This window comes from Pleurodeles waltl, chromosome 1_2 (assembly GCF_031143425.1).
Source record: "Pleurodeles waltl isolate 20211129_DDA chromosome 1_2, aPleWal1.hap1.20221129, whole genome shotgun sequence".
NCBI classification, from domain to species: Eukaryota; Metazoa; Chordata; class Amphibia; order Caudata; family Salamandridae; genus Pleurodeles; species Pleurodeles waltl.
The window spans coordinates 1,127,273,649-1,127,291,700 of NC_090437.1; the positions used below are offsets into that span (position 1 = coordinate 1,127,273,649).

Genomic DNA, 18,052 nt, shown 5'->3' on the forward strand with positions numbered 1-18,052 from the left:
AGCTTAATATTTAGAGTTATTTGTTTGTATAGCTCTACGTCATACATCAATATCTCATCTCATTTATCAACTTTCATAACGTTTTTCTTTTCAGCTATTTAAAAGGTTTGGTTATCAATTTACCTATTACACATCTGTTCTATTTACTTTTACCTATTACACATCTGCTCTATTTACTTTTGTACACTTTCCTAATGCTGTTCAGCTGTGCTCAGGAAAGGTCGGAGGCCACGAGTGATGATAAACGTGATATATACCGTGTGTGTATCTTTCGCAGCCTTCAGCTAGACGATAGCCAGATGAGCCAACGCCTGCTATTCCGGAAGGGGAAATTTAACTACCTCACAGAAATTGGACGCATCATTCTTAGCGAAATCTTGGCTCAGTACTTCAGTCACTACTTTCTAGAGATGTATCCTTATGAGCAAAGACCGACAGGAAACGAACTGGAACCCAATTAAACGATCAGCTCTGTGGACATCCAGAGGTATCACAAAGGCATAACAACTGCACAGGCTTCCTTTATCGCAAAAAAAATCGAATCGGCATCTAAACGAAACAAAGAAATTCCTGATATCATTACGTTATTCATAGACACTAGTTTTAAGACCCCACTGCCGGCTCATAACCCCACTAGATATGATGAACTAGTTCATTTTTTCTCTGACAAGGTCAGGGAGATTTATGGCTGAGGAAGCCATTGATTTTACAGCTTCTGCGACTTCTCCCTTGGGCCTGGTCCTAGTCTTTCTTTATTTCTCAGAGTTCTGCTTTGGCTGCAATAATTACATCAGGATCTCTTTGAGATACAGCCCGGTGAAGCACCTATTATGCTGCCTCGGCAATACTTACCCCATGTTGGTGGATCTCTTGAAGCTTCTCAGCTACAGTGACTCCAGCATGGAATCGTGCAGTTATAGTATCCTTGCTCCAAAAGGAAGCATTGGATGCAGCCAAACTAGAAAACTATCAACCTATTTCCTTGCAGCATTTTGGGCCAGATGAACGACCCTTTGATTCTGCGACTCGCAATTTGCGATTCACACCTTGCAACTCTCAATATTAACTGCACAACAGGAAAATTGGAAAAACCGAAGTGTTAGTTGTTGGGAATCTTATGGCACTCTGGTCTCTAGTGTGGTCGTCAAATGAGCCTGGCACTTTCCCCTGCTCTACGCCTACACTAAAAGATCTAGGAACCTGGCTCAATAGTAAGCCAAATATGGACTGTCAGAATAAAAAATACACTGGTTCGGTGCTGCTTTGGCCTACTAGGTAGCCTGAAAAATATATTGTGGGCACTACCAGACTAAATGCAAAAGGACCAGAGTCCAGGCAACTATGATCTCAAGCCTGGACTATGGCAAAGTCCTGCATCTAAATGGTACTCTTCTGCAGAGGACCCAAAACGGTGCTTCAAGGTTGCTATTGCACATTCTTAAGTATCAGTGTCCTCTCTCCTGCCCTTACTCCACTCCACCCCCTGTCCCCCAGGGATAATGCAGTCATACTTAATGCACTATGAATTGCCTATAGTGCCTTCTCAGACACCAGCTCTAGGTTCATTAGAGGCCCGATTCAGCCATATGTGCCACCCAGGACACTCAGGTCAGAGAACTCTAATTTAGCAATCCAGCCCAGGTTTAGACAAATTAGAGCTGGAGTTCGGTCGTTCAGAGATCTGACCCCCAAACTCTGGAATTCTCTTCCATCTCAGCTATGTGTTAGCCCCGGCAAAGCTCTCTTTGGGAAAAACCTTAAAACTTGGTTTTAGGATAGCGTCAGTGTGTTGAATGGTACTTCAGTAGCACTGGGTAGCCTGGGCCACGTAGCTACATGCCTCACAAAAAAAGAAACATAAGCATAGTTTCCTCTCAGCCTAGCAATGTCTCCAAACTAAAATATTAATAGGGAACATCATAAGAGCATAGGGCAGTTTCAAATGCAAACCTTTCAACACGTTGGAGAGTATACTTAGATGTGCACAGCCTTCACCACTGATCTTCTCATCCTATAGGTAAAGGAAGAATCCTAAATTTGCTGACTGCTGAAAATACAATGCACCTTGAACTTCGACTTAATCTCTGGATAATTCAACAAATCAGCAAGAGAACGAACAATACAGCATCATTATTAAAGTGCTTGGCACAATGAACTGAATTACTCTTTATTGAAAGAAATATATTATGTTAGAGGTAATCGAGGCCTGTAAGAAATGGGGTCTCTGGTTGGCAGTCAGTCTGCACTCTGTCCAAACAGGGACCCTCATTCTAGTCAGGGTAAAGGAGAAACACACCTGGGTAACCTCCACACACACCCTTGGTAGCTTGGCACAAGCAGAAATGCTTAACCCCAAAAGCAATGTGTAAAGTATTTGTACCAACACACACAGTAATTCAGTGAAAACACTACAAAATGGACACCACACTTGTTTCGAAAAATAGGCAATATTTATATAAATCAAACAAGATCTAAACAACAAAAATCCAACATACACAAGTCAAGATATGAATTTTCAAAAGAATAAGAGTCTTACTCTATAAAAAACAACAGAAGCCTTGTTGTTACACAAAGTACCTCGTTGGCGTCAAAAATATAGCCGAATGGGCGAGCGTGCGTCAGAAAAGTCAGTGATGTGTTGATTCCTTACTCGCAACAGAGCGATGCCTCGACTTCCGGACGGGCACCTCGGGTACGGGTACACTTTGCGTCGATTTTTCATGCCAAGCAGTGTTGCGTTTGAAATCCAGTCGCACAGTGTCAGGAAACTGCACTGCATATGTTTTGCGTCATTATCAGCAGCCGCAAGCGGGTGTTGCGCGTCATTTCTCAAACCATGATGCATCGATTTACCAGCCGCGATGCAGGCGTAGCATCGATTTCAGCCAGGAAACCGGTGGCGCGTCGTTTATCAGCCGCATTGCGGATGGTGCATCAAATATTTTCCTGCATGGCGGTCTTTGCATGGATTTCAGTCCTTTTCCATCAGCTTCACCTTTCAAGGGCCCAGGAACTGGATGGGGCACCACTTGGTATGGCAGCACTCTCCCCAGAGAGTCAAGTTGCTGGCAGAGGAAGTCTTTGATCACCCTGAGACTTCTGAGTAGGAGGCAAGCTCAACTAAAGCCCTTGGAGATTCTTCTCAAGCAGGAATGCACAACAAAGTCCAACCTTTGTCCCGTTTTACAGGTAGAAGCAGCAACTGCAGGATAGCCCAACAAAGCACAGTCACAGGCAGGGGCAGCACTTCTTTTCAGCTCTTATCCTTGGCAGAGGTTCCTCTTGAATCCTTGAAGAAATCTGATTTTCAGGGGCTTTGGGTCCAATACTTATATCCCTTTCAGCCTTTGAAGTTGGCAAACTTTAAAGGGAAGTCTCTCTTGTTTGCAAGATCTTGCCCAGGCTTGGCCCCCAGACACACACCAGGGGGTTGGAGACTGCACTGTGTGAGGGCAGGCACAGCCCTTTCAGGTGGCCACTAGTTCCTCCACTCTAGCCCAGATGGATCATCAGGATATGCAGACTACACCCCAACTCCCTTTGTGTCACTGTCTAGAGAGAGGTGCAAACAGCCCAATTGTCAAACTGCCAAACAGGCAGAGTCACAGAATGGTTTAAGCAAGAAAATGGCTACTTTCAAAAAGTGGCATTTTCAAACTGGCAATTTAAAAGACAACTTTATCAAAGGATGTATTTTTAAATTGTGAGTTCAGAGAGATCAAACTCCATATTTCTATCTGCTCCCAAAGGGAATTTGCACTTAAAAGTTCTTTAAAGGCAGCCCCCATGTTAATCTATGAGAGAGATAGGCCTTGCAACATTGAAATCTGAGTTTGGCAGTATTTCACTGTTAGGACATGTAAAACACACCAGTACGTGTTCCACCTTTAACATACACTGCACCCTGCCCATGGGGCTACATAGGGCCTACCTTAGGGGTGCCTTACGTTTATAAAAAGGGAAGATTTGGACTTGGCAAGTGGGTGCACTTGCTAGGTCGAACTGGAAGTTTAAAGCTGCATACACAGACACTGCAGTGGCAGGTCTGAGCCACGTTTACAAGGCTACTCATGTGGGTGGCACAACCAGTGCTGCAGGCCCACTAGTAGCATTTGATTTACAGGTCCTAGGCACCTCTAGTGCACTTTACTAGGGACTTACTAGTAAATCAAATATGCCAATCAGGAATAAGTCAACTACGCATACAATTTACACAGGAGCACTTGCACTTTAGGACTGGTCAACAATGGTAAAGTGCCCAGAGTACCAAAAACAGAGTCCAGCACACAGTCAAAATATGGGAAGCAGAGGCAAAAAAAAGACAGGGGAGACCACGCCAAGGATGCCAGGTCTAACAAGGCCACAACTTAATACTTTGGACTGCAAGTATTCCAGCCAACAAGCCAGAAACCAGACATTCTTGTCTCAGCTGTTGAAGTTTTTGCAGCTGCTGCAATGAGAATACAGAAGTTTTTTTCATAGTTCTCAAAAATAAATTCATAGCGAAAAAACTCCCAAGGACATACAAATCCAAATTTTAATCACAGCCTACCAGTGCTAAAGTGCCTGAGCTTCTCTTTAAAGCATGGTAGAACTGGTTTATAGCCACATGGCATATATCATTTACTTGTATGTCCATAGTAAATTGGCACTACCAGTGCCCAGGGCCTGTAAATTAAATGCTACTAGTGGGTCTGCTGCAGTGATTGTGCCACCCACGTAAGTAGCACTTTAAACATGTCTCATGCTGACCATTGCAGCCTGCCTGTGCAGTTATAAACTGTCATGTAGACCTGGCAAATAAACCTTTTGCCAGGGCCAAATCTTCCAACAACTCTGCACCTGGACCTGACTCTGCCATCTGTGAGTCTACCCTGCCAAGTGGTGCCGCAGCATTTCTGGACCCTTTGGAAGTGAGCCCAAAGTGATTGCCAGCCTCTGTGGATCCATCAGAACCAATTTGTAATCTCCTCTGTTGTGTGGCAGAACCGACACATCAGTGCTGCTGTGTGGATCAGAAATTTCGCAATTACTAGCATCGCATCGCAGCCTGTTGCCTCATTGGAACCGCTGCTGCGCCACGCATCCTCGGCACACAGTCACGCGTCTCTCATCGACAGCAGCCTCGACAATGACGGTGGACTCTGCATCACAGCTCCGTGGAACACACGCATTGCCACAAAATGTGTGACATATCCTCAATGCCGGACTTCGCACCGCGAGCACTCATCAATGGGATGCTAGATGGTGACGCAGGACCTCGCAGTGTTGCTGCATCTCGTAATCAACACAACACTTCAGCTGCATGATGCTTCTTTGCTGCAGATCCTCACAATGCTCCACAAAGCAAGATTGAAGGTATTCTGTTCAGTGGGCCTAACTGATTCCCTGTAAACAACCCGCGCTCCATCACTGTCGGCCTGAATTTGTGATTGTGTCCCAGTCCGGCATGACCACATAGCCCCAGTTGGCACTTTGTGCTTTTTGCCGTTATTTTTACTAAAATCTTTAAAATTGAATATCTCATAATCTACTGATTGGATCTTTGTCATTTGGTCTTGTTTTATTCATTAAAAATACTCTATTTTTCTTAACTGGTGTGGGATTCTTTTGTGGTGTGTTTTCACCTTATTACTGTTTGAAGTGTTGGATAAACACTTTACACATTGCCTCTGAGGAGTTAAGTGTGTCTGCTCTTTGGTCTGTTACCTATGTACAATTATGTATGTACCTTCCCATTCGCCTACTGATCTCATAAGCTGTGCATGTGTAGAAGAGTCATGAGGAAGTCCCAGAAAACATGACCTCAAGTGCTTCAAGCTCCTGCCTCATCTTACACCAGGTGTCATGCTACTACTCTCTTGCCTTGGCTCTCCAAACTGCCACAACTGTGCAACTTGCCAACCTCCCACACCAGTATCACCATTACCCACCCTTCATCAATATTTAAAAAACATGTACCTGCTGTCTTCCACTAAGCCTCACCACCCTCAACATTTTCCCTTATGTTCCCCCCAAAAAACAAACACAAGAAAAAACAAACTAGTGTCTTGCCACCAAAAACACGCCACCTACTCTTTAGAAAAGCCCTCTCTGCCTTCAAATATTAAAAAAATCCTAACACGTGCCCCATTGCCACTCAACCTAAAACCCTCTGTGCCCTTCATCCCACTCTCCAGTCAACATGAAACAAAAGGCAGGGGATGCACTCACACCTCCTGGACAGGATGAAACTCCAAAGGTGAAAGAGTGGTGGATATTACTCACAATCTTCCACAATTATGGTTGTATTGAAAGCAGTAGATTATCTTAATTTTATCCGTTAGGTTAGGAACATGTTGTGATGACAAAAACACACGTATTGACTGTTGAGTCTGGATGTTATGCTTAAAATACTTTCCCTTATGCACAATCAGTGTATGGAAAAGCTTATGAATACCTGAAGTTGATAGAGATGCCAGCTGTAAAGAAGGACTAGGCAGGAGGAAGATGTTTTGGTGCCTATTTTTGAAAATTATGGAACTCCCTGTCTTCGTCTAATAATCAAGTTACTGCCGTTTGCAAGATAAATTAAAACTAGATCACCAAAATGGTAATATCATATAGCAATAGGGCAGTAATCTGTTGTAGGTAACCAGTCTGAGACATCTGACAGAGTAGAAATGGGGCAGGAGAGGCATCATGGCACAGAGTAGAGAGGAGCAGGGGAGAACAAGAGAGTCAAGAGTTAGTGTCTGTATAGGTTGACAACAAGAGGGAATTTGGCATTACAACACAAGAGAAGTTTGGGTAAGATGGCGTTTGAAGTCATTCAGTTACCTACTGAGCTCCTTGTAATGGAGGGGGCAATCAGCCCTTCCCAACTTGCTGATCTAGTGAAAGGTATTGCACTTTCTATATCCCCTCCACCTGGTGGCCCCAGTGTGAAATTACAATACAGTCTACCTTCTGGAAATGAGTTTGAGGGGAAGTAGGGACAGGCCAGAAGTAGAGTAGTCTGACTTTCAAGCCGAGGTAGCATGAGGCGAGTATCAGCAACAGCATCTGGGCAGTCCTCTGACAGGGAAATACTTCCTACTCTGGATGGTGGATAGTGGACAATGGTGGGGGAAGGTTCAGTTGAAATCTGCTGGGTCTATAGAAATCTAGATAGCAGCCCATGGGCTGTTTGTGCTCCCTCTCCCTCACCAAACTGCAGGTGTACGGAGCCACAGCCTTGGACTAATTGTCCAAGGCTGCCATGCTGAAAAATCGACTAAATGGAGTGGAAGACAGTGTCAAGAGCCTGGAAGAGGCCGGACAAGCAGGAGGTATGGGTGACGCCCAACATACATTAATGAGTTTCAGAGGTGAAAAGGAAAGAACAGGAAGTAACATAAATCTGACAATGTGGAAAACAGTTAAACAGAGATTTTTATGTGTGCTTCTATAAAAAGTCCCCAAAAAGCACAGTGAAACTACGACAACGCTGGAGCTTCTGGTGAAGGACATCATTAACATTGTTTTCCCTGATGAGGGGGCATAGCTACACTTATCAATAGAGCACATAGGGAGTTTTATACATCAAACTTCCATAGCTCCTATTTGCCCAGTTTCATTTTAAGGGGAAAAGTGTACCTTTTAAGTTGTGAAATCTTGACACAATATTGAGTGTGATATGAATGTGGTCAGTGTGATTAAATTTAAGCGGAGGTACGCTTTCTCGTTCTCCTTTGAATTCCAAAGTGAAATTTACCATCTCTCCACATTCTAATACATACTGAGCGTTATGGAAGAATTGATGTATAGTGGACTCCCTCTTTTCACAAAACTCTGAGAGAGACTGGGGTTTAGGGAGCTGGACAGGGAACCAGAGAAAAAACGAGGATGCAGAGATCCAGAAAAATCTTCAGGTCCAACCCACACAATCCTTGACAAAGAGCAAATGGGACAATAGTCATTCAATTCAAGAGAGAGGAGTGGAGGACTAGAGGCAAGGTACAAATGACAAGGCTTGGTGGGTGAAGTACAGACTACATGAATCTTGAGAATGAAGTCCCAAGATGTGGGAGAAATAATGTAGAATAGTTGTTATTGGGGTCATCTAGCAGTCAGTTGAGAGTTATGTTTTTGAAATATGCAAAGTTTTCTTCACTTATTAGAGTGCTTATAAATCCTGGAACAGAGCAGATTTTTATAAAGCAGTATGGAAATGCCACTAATCTAGACTGAAAGAGACGAGGGGCAGGAGATTGTTTTTCATGATATCCAGTGGTCTGGTAGGGTAGGGAACCATTCCAGACATACACGCATATTTCTTCTGTTTCAGCAGTGTTAGTGTCAGTTAGACTCCAGCCCTAGTGGTGCAATATGGTGTGTACTAATGCCTGGTCACATCGTGGCGGATTTTATGACAGAATAGCTTTTAAAAAAAAAAAAATATTCTTGCACTTTTCTTTCTAAGCTCTGTCTTATCTATTTTCTTTTAGGGATGGCCGCAGATGTCTTGTGTGTCTATTGGATCTCAGCCTCTGCCTGGTTAAGAGCAGGGAAGGAGTCCCCTGGAGTCTTGAGCATCAAGCATATATCAGAAGGTACAGCACTGTAAAAATGGCAGGATTGCCTGAAACATTTCAAGGGTAGTACCCTCAATCTTAAAATCTTTAATTCCCAAATTATAAGGGATCTTTGGGGGAGAGCTTATTAGATAGTGTTCATCTGTTCTTTATGAACAGGATGCCTGTTACGCTAGAGACAAAGAGTTTAGTTTAAGGGGCGAGAGCAGACAAGTGTTCCTTGCATCAAATGCTACTAGGAAAGGTGGAGGTTGCCGGAGTCTTAAGGGATATGTTCTTTATGGGGAAAAGTCGTAAACAGAAAGCGTTTAAAAAAAGGAACACATTTTGAGTGGTGGATGACTTTGAAACGGTCCATTCATTGTAATCTGACAGGCCAGGCCAAACTGGGAAGAGTGACTGGAGACATAGAGCAAAGCATTAGCAAGTTTTTAAGTGGTGAACTAACTAGGACATTTGCCACATGTATGGAAAGAATATTATCTGGGGATGAAATGCTTCCCTTTTTTACTCTCAACTCATGACACTTATGTCCACATCAATTATAACTTTCTAAAGAGAAGTACATTCAATACGCTAGTCTGACCCACCATGCTATCTTCTTAATACTAGAAGTGCAGCTCCCAACACAGCAAGAGTAGAGACTGGTTATGTAATGATTTGGTTCTCCAGGATGCAATTTTGTGAGGGGAAATTCAAGAAGCTATCTTGAGAAATAGTGGGGCAATGTCAAAGTAAACTATTTAAAATGGTTTTAACACAGTCATAGAGAGAGCGCTGATGACTCAAGAAGCGGCAAGCTGAGAACTTTAGAGCAAGGAAAGATTAGTTTAACTTGAGTTTTATTTGCAATATGTCTGGGTAGCTAGTGATTAGAGGGACTACATATTGATTGATATGCGGACAATGGGACTTACAATCAAGGCATAGATCACAAGAGATTTAGGAGAAAGACAGATTTCTGAAGCAAAATTACTGCAAGAAGAGAAAGCAATCAGACTCAATTTTAGACTGGAGAAAAAAAAATGGTCCACAAAATCATTGATGTACATGGATGTTTTCACAACAGTAGTGAATGTATCTTAAACTAGTTTCACATGCATCACAAGAAGATTTGCAATAGCGAAATGGAAGGTGAGAGCGAGAAAGTGGAGACACATTTAAACAGTGTGAGATTGCCCAGAGTGAAGGATAAGGATTCACTAATTAGCGCCTGGAGGTTCTCCAGGCAATACAGTCTATATCTATAGGGAAGGTACTAGAAGATGATGGTTTCAACTTCAGACTTTATAAGAGATTGTAAAACTGGAGTGGGGGAGTAACAACCAGTAACTATGCTACAAGTACTGTTCACAGTAATTTCCAAGGAAGGGATAGAAGTTATTGTAGTTCCTATACACCCACTTTGCTCTGAACATGGACTTGCTGATTTCCCAGAACTGTACACAGAGATCAGACAGGGTTCAAACAGTTCAAGCAAGGAGCAGATAACACAAGAAAAGCACTGGGCAGTGTATCTGGCCTGATGGAAAAAGTGAGTTTAGCACCACTATGTATCAAAGCTGAAAATATATTAATCAGAGTCGGATTGCCTTCTTTCTTTCAAACATTGGAAAATATGGGATGGGACTGAGGGTTAGAAAATGGGTTAATGTGCTGTTTGCTTACTCTATGGCAGGAGTTCAAGTTAATGGTGTTTGCTTAGCTAAATTGCACTTGATAGGAGAACTAGGCAAGGATGTCCGTTTTCTTCGCTTTAATCCGGATGGTCATGAAACCATGGACATTGTTGAAGGTATCTGCGAAGACGGGATATTTAAAGCATAATTTTTGGCACAAGACATTATACTCGCACTATAAAAAAAATGGTAGTCCTGGTAGCGTTTGGTTTACCAGAAGCTCATTTGAAAGTGAGTGGCCCAAAGAGGAATAGAGTTAAATAAGTCCCAATGCCCCTTTTAGAAACCTAGGAAGATAGCCAGTAGATGGGCCAGTGATGGAATAGGGATTTGCTAGAGATATGATTAAATATATAAATGTTTAGATATTGATGGATCTTCAAGGGTTTATCAAGATAACTAGCATTCTCCTTTATTTACTTAAGAGTAACCGAAAAACTGGATGCATACCATTCATGAAAGTGACTCTTCTTCCAAAGTTATTATTAATACTTACAATGATAACAGCTTTGGTGGTACCTCATTAAAGTTATGAAGTTTGTATGTGGGTAGAAAAGGGCCAGGGTATTGTGCAAAAACACTATGCTTTCCCTCTGAAAAGTATAGTGGGGGAAAATATATGCATCAGAGTTCAGGAAATACCCTAGAAGGATTCAGTTACACTTTACATCTGGGTGGCGCCTTGACCATTGAAGGGATCAGAGAAATGATGGATCCATTGGGGTAACATTTGTACGTTGCACCAAAATCTCTACTATTCAATTTGTTTCTCAACGTTTCTACCTTTTATCTCCTTACATTACTTTAATCAAGTTTTTTTTTCACTGCCATCCATGTAGCAATAACTTCAAAATGATTTCCAAAGACTAGCTCCTGAAACTTTTTTTCAGGGGTCATGAAGAAAACTTGATTAACAAGGCACATGGATGAGCAAAAGTATCTGGATCTTTACTCTCATGTGCATGGAAACGGAACAAGAGTTCTACATTATCTTAACTATTTCAACATTATTATTCATTGGTGACATGAAAGTGTACTGTGATTGGCTGCCATTTAATTCTAGTGTTCTGTACTGTACAAAAGCCTAATAAAAATGGAAATGTGAGAAGTACAATAAGCCAGATGAGAGTTTGTGGGAGATTGACAGCTGCCACCTTCTCATCTTATATAGTGTCAACAGCCGGGACTCTCACGGAGGCTCATTACAGAATATATGTTTCTATAGGTATCTGTGTGTATTCTATATGTATCTGTGTACACTCCAATACGACAGGAATAAGAGAGGAGGGAGGGAAAAGTGTGAGCTCCTTCTTTCCCAAGGAGCTACAGCTTTCAGGGGATAATATCAGAGTTAGTGGAGTGAAGCTTTAAAGGGTGCCGAAAGTTTGTGCGATAAGTGGTATTGACCAGAAGAATGTCATAGGCAGAGAAGGTTGATAAACATCCGTCGCCAGATAACATTTTAAATTGACTTAAAAAAAGCAGGAAACTCTACCCCAGATTGAGTCATTCTTCTTAGTGTGGTCACAGCCAATCCTTCAGCAGGTAAGCACACTTACCAGATTTAGACCAGCTCCAGTCTGGAGTGCAGATATTTTACGGAGATAAGCAATGTGATGGTTTGGTGCTACTCTGTGTACCATGCACCATAAGCAGGCACGCCAAAAGTATGCTACATTGGGATACTTGAAGAATATCACCACTCACACTGTGCAGCGAGATAGACTCTAAGGCAAGATGCACACAAGTAAAGGTGCTTCACAGCTGGGGGCTACATCTTTGGTGAGTGGTGTTTCATCCCTGAACCTTATATTGTGGGTAGGACTCTTGGTTACCAGAGTATTCTGCCTGCATTCTTAAGGATGCAAGACAGGTATGTTGAGTTGTAAAGTCCTTGTTAGAATCTGGGGTTTGCAAGCTTTTGGACAGCTACATTTTTGGGGAGGATTACTTGAAAGAGAAGGATGGAATTTTGGCATTGTAAGGCAAACATTTGGAGGGATTAATACAATTTCCGAGGGTTGCAAAATTGCATCTGGGATCTTGTGCAGTCATTACCTGGGTTGTCAGTTTCTGTGTAAGGTTTTTAGATATCTCTCTGCCATCAGAAACGTGTGTTCAAGTGTTGGGCTTTCATTTAAAAGGTCAATGCATTCTCAAACTCACCTCAAGTGAACCAGTTGACTAAACTTCCAGATTACAATGGTTTGTAGATGAAAAGACTGGACAAGAATAAAAGTGTCACTTGTAACAGGCAGCCAGCTGGCAACCATATTTTGTATGGGATGTTTTCACTCCCCTTCTTGGGTTCTGTTACTGGATACGAAGAAACATTCACTGGAAAGCATAGACAGATCTGTGTTGTCTTTGGTAGTTCACCTTGCTTATAAAATCCAAAAATGTTCTTTCTTCTGAAGCATGTTAGTTATCTGTTATGGGGATTGGTGATGCAGGAACGTATGCTGAATTGTTCCTTGTGTCATTTTACTTAGGGATCCAGGGGGATGTTAGTATATTTACAAGCACTTAATTAGGAACAGCATCTCACTGTGGTACTTCTATTGTACAGTCACAGTACAGGTAGCAATGTATGTGGCTTCGACAAACGTTCACTACAAGGGTAAAAAGGTGGAATCCTATATACATTGAGAGGGATGTGATATGTATGTGCTCCATCTGATTAAATATAGATGGAGGAATGTTTTCTCTTTATCCCTTTAATTCCAAAATGTACTTATAGTTTTCGAGGTAGAGTGAGTCAAGACAAGCATTCAGTGTTCTGGAAAAGAATAAACAGAATATACAGAAAGGATGGTTGTACCAGTGATACTTTCTGGCTTACAGATTTAAATATAAGTATCTAAGGGGTAACATTTATCTAGGTGATAGCACATTTGAGCGGCACTTTCTTTCTAGTATATTGCCCATAAACAGTCGGCTTCACAGGATCATATATTTAGCAAACAAACCACCCCATGTCCGAAATCAATTCCTGGCATATAGAAAAAAGAACAAAAAACGTTTTAACTTGCATTCCCTTTTATCTGGATGTGTGGCTACAGTACGCACCTTTGTTATTCATTGATTTTAGGAGCTCACATCTGCTGTAAAATCATGGAATTTTCAAAACTGTAAAGCAATAAAACTGCCTACTTGTGTCCAAGCCCATCAGTTACAATAAAGGTCCTCGATATTGACTAGAATGATAGACACAGCAATTATCAACATTTGAATGCTGTCTGACTACTAGAAACACAATCTACTAGCACTTACTTCTCTGTGCCCGAACCCCTGCACTGACGTCTTCTGCGACTTCATTGTACACTGGAACAGAAGCAGCATCTAATAACTGAGCAGAAAAGTTAAAGTATATTTTTATGTATTTGTGTATTTGATCTCACAAATGGTCTTATGTATTCATTTAAATACAATATACATATGAAGCACAAATAAAAAATATATATTATCATCTGGGAGTTTGCATAACAATGTATTTTAAAGCAAATGTGACATACACTCACGATCAAAGGAAGGAGCCAGCTGCTTTATATGAAAAATCTAAGTTTAGTGCATTATATTCGGAACTGAAATATGAATTACAATAAATCAGATCATGCATTAAGACTCAGTGGCTAAGAATTATTTCCATATGATTTTTGTTCTATAGGGAGGCAGGTGAGGACGACATATACCTTTCCACAAGTAAATGGAACACATTCTGATAATTGCTTGTCTAGTTTAACTCTTTGAACCTGTGGAGCCTCCCAGGCACTATCTATCACCAATAGCCACTAAAGCTGGCCTCTACAAGAATATGTCCTCCTCCCCATGAACATATGTAGTATGAATGCTCCTGTTCTAGGATGGAAGAGATGGTGTGGCTTGATGGGGTCTAGCAAGTTCCCGCACTTAAGATGGGTTTGGAGCTAGTTTACAGGTAATATTTCTTAGGTTTTGCTGTGACTGCTCTACATGCATTTGAATGACAGTCTTTTTAATAAGAGCAGACATATGGTAGGTCCCATCAATGATTTGTAGATATAGACGGGGAGTTCGCAGTCAGTTTACACACTGTCCAAGTAGGGACCTTCACCCTAGTCACGGTAAGGGAGAACACAGCTTAGGTGTTCCCTGCTCACTCCCTTGGCTTCTTGGCACAAGCAGTCAGGCTTATCTCAGAGGCAATGTGTAAAGTATTAGTACAAACACACACAGTAACACAGTGAAAACACCACAAAATCACTCCACACCAGTTTAGAAAAATGCCCAATATTTTTCTGAATCAAACAAGACCAAAACAACAAACATGCACAAGCAGAGATATGAATTTCAAAAGTTTAAGGCCCTCATTACGAATGTGGCAGTCTTAAGACTGCCACACTCATGGTGACATTCTTACCGCCAAGGTCCTGGTGGTAAAAACCGCTGCTTTATGTGTTCAGCGGTTTGGCCGAAGCCAATCTGCCATAACGCTGGCAGTCCCACATACATACAGACACCCCCACTCAACCGCACGCATACATACAGACACCCCAATCGCTCACACACAGACACGCACCCCCACCCAACTGAACACACACATGCACCCCCAAACACAGTCACGCACCCCCACCCATCCAAACACAGACACGCACCCCCACTCGCTTGCATGCATGTATGTACAACCCCTCCGCATACATTCACATACACACACCTATCTCGCATACATGCACACAGACACACCCCTCCGCATACATTCACACACATACCCCTCCGCATACATTCACACACACACACATCACCATGCACATTCATTCCGACACACACATGCTCGCACACATACACACATGTACCTACCACACCTCCCCCCCTTTCTGAATGGTCCACCTACCTGTCTGGGTCGCACAGCAGCCCACATCGAAGTGTCTGGGAGGGGATGAATGTCGGCGGTTCCACCTCCAACACTGCATCGCCATGCAAGGAACACTGTGCCATATTACTGATCGTAATAAGGCGGGCAGAGAACTTCCGGCATGGCGGTGCTGGCGTTGGAACTGCCTCCCACCCGCCGTCGGTCAGGCCAACGGTGTCGGATTTCCGCCTGTTTATGGGCGGTAATCCGTTAATGGCACCTAATACGGCGGCCACTGTACTGCCATCACTGGCGGTCTTTTGGCGGCCACCAGCACTGCGGCCTTGCCAAAAGACTGCCAAAGCCATAATGAGGGCCTAAATCCCCACAAAAACACTTAGGAACACAATAGCTCCAACTGGGGCAATTACGACGTCGTAGACTAAGTCATTCCCAACAGTCCAATGTCACTCGCGGGGAGGGCGGACCCAGTCATGAAGTCGCACGGACCCCCAGGTACAGTACTTTTGGTAATGAGGAAAACAAGTGGTGCACGGGGTTCGGGAGGTGAGGCATCGCTGGATCGGGTGAGGCGTTGGCTTCTTACTGCAGAACAGGGGAGGTGATGTGGCATCGGGGGGAGACGTTGGTTCCTTACGATCCAACGGGGTTGATGAATCTGGCGGGTCAAGACAGGGTGGGATGACCTATTCGGGTCGCGGTCACATCACAGGGCTACAGACGCAGCAGTGGAGTTGGGTGTCACGGACGTCAGTGATACAGCAATTGGGACTCACAATGTCACGGGACTTCAGAAAAGCTGCAGCGGCATCAGGCTTGTGGCGTCGGTCAGGATCATCGCACTCCAGTGGGGACCCCGGCTTCGAGTAGTGCAGCATCGCCAGTTCGGGAGTCATCTGAAGTTGGTGTGCCTAGTCTTTCTTGGTTTCAAGCCAGCTTTAACTCCCAAGGGTCCAGGAACTGGATTGGCACCACTTGGCAAGTCAGAGTCCTCAGCAGGAGTACTTAGGTGCTGGCAGGTGAAGTCTTTGATGTCCATGAGCTTTCTTAATAGGAGGTGAGCTTGATCCAAGCCTTTGGAGAAACTTCACAAGCAGGATTTCAGAAAGCAAAGTACAGTCCTTTCCCTCTTAAGGCAGAAGCAGCAGGCCAGCACAGAAAAGCAACAGGAAGAATGGCAGGTCCTCCTCAAGCATCAAGCTGTGAGTTCAGCAGTCCAATGCTCATACCTGCCTTTGAAGTAGGCAAACTTCTAAGGAAAGTCTTTTTAGTGAACAAGACTCTGCCTCTTCCTTGCCTTGCCACAGACACACTTTAAGGGGTTGGAGACTTTCAAGGGCAGGTGTCAGCTCCTCCCTCACACTCCAGCCGAAGAAGACTCATAAGGATATGCAGGTCACGCCTCAGCTCGCTTTGTGTCACTGACTTGCATAAATTCACAAACAGCCCACCTCTGAGTCAGACCAAGACATGTATTCAGTAGCCAGACAGAAGCACAGAATGGTGAAGCAAGAAAATGCCCACTTTCTAAAAGTGGAATTTTCAAACAGACAATCTAAAACCCAACACTACCGAAAGACGTATTTTTAAATTGTGAGTTCAGAGACCTCATACTCCATATCCCTATCTGCTTCCAATGGGAAAGGCAATCCCCAAGTTAACCTATGGGAGAGATAGGCCTTGCAAAAATGAAAAACAAATTTAGCAGTATTTCACCATCAGGACATGTAAAACACACCACTACATGGCCTACCTTTAAAATACACTGCACCCTGACCCTGGTGCTACTTATAGTCTACCTTAGTGGTGACTTACATATAGCTGGTAGGGATACTTGCCAGGTCGAATTGGCAATAAAAAAACTGCAAACACAGACACTGCAATGGCAGGTCTGAGACATGTTTACAGGGCTACTCATGTGGGTGGCACGACCAGTGCAACAGGCCCAATCGTAGCATTGGATTTACAGGCCCTGAGCACACATGGTGCACTATACTAGGGACTTACCAGTAAACCAAATGTGCCAATCATGGAAAACCAATTACCAATATCCTTTAGACAGGGAGTACTTGCACTTTAGCACTGGTTAGCAGTGGTAAAGTGCCCAAAGTATCAAAACCAGCAAAAACTAATTACAGGACATGGTCCAAAAACAGGTCAGAAGCAAAAAAGTACAGGGGAACCACGCCAAGAGCTGCCAGGTCTAACAAGTCTAATTTAATATGCTGGGTACAATACATTGAAGAAAAACTCATTGAGAAATGGGACATTGCAAGGCTAAATTTTGAACACATTTATAAAAGGAAGTGAGCAGAACCTGAGCTGTATAAAGTGGATTTAATGGTGATAATAGTAAAATTAGTTTTTTCCTGAGAAAAGGAGTGTGGCTGCGAGAGTTTAGAATGTGCAGCTGGCAGACCTAAGATTGTATCAGTCACCAAGTTGCTGTAAACACATTTTACTTAAGCAACTATGGAGCCTAACTTTCATAACCAGTGGCATTGCTAGAGAAAGCATGAATGCTTCCCTAATCTCGGTGTTCATGAGCCCCTGTATAGTGGGGATAGGAGTCAGGTGAAAACAGAACTGTGCATGGGCTTTAAGCTGCAGAAAAGCATAGCCAGCTGTATCCTCAGGGAAAAATTCCATTGGTTGCAGAATCCCTTGAGGTGGAACTAGGGCCTAGATCTAAGCATGGCATTCCAAAATAGCCATTCAAAGAGAAGGATTAAGGGCCAGATGTAGGAAGCCTTTTGCACGTCGCAAACTGCAAAAAACGCACTTTATGACATGCAAAAGGCCTAACGCGATGCACAACCTCAAATTGCGAGTCGGTACCGACTCGCAATTTGAGGCTGCGACTCGCAAATAGGAAGGGGTGTTCCCTTCCTATTTGCGACCGCATCGCAATGCTGAGTTGCTTTGTGACCGCGAATGCGGTCCCAAACCAACTCACAGTTACCATC

At 43.2% G+C, this 18,052-nt stretch overlaps 1 protein-coding gene across 1 annotated transcript in view; it reads right to left on the minus strand.

Annotated features, from left to right (window-relative positions):
- The window catches only part of CC2D2A (coiled-coil and C2 domain containing 2A), a 353,444-nt gene that overhangs the window by 304,310 nt on the left and 31,082 nt on the right, over positions 1–18,052 (minus strand). Inside the window, exon 3 of the mRNA XM_069202617.1 lies at positions 13,508–13,583. Within this exon, the coding sequence (XP_069058718.1) occupies positions 13,508–13,583 (76 nt within the window). The remainder of the gene's footprint in view (positions 1–13,507; positions 13,584–18,052) is intronic.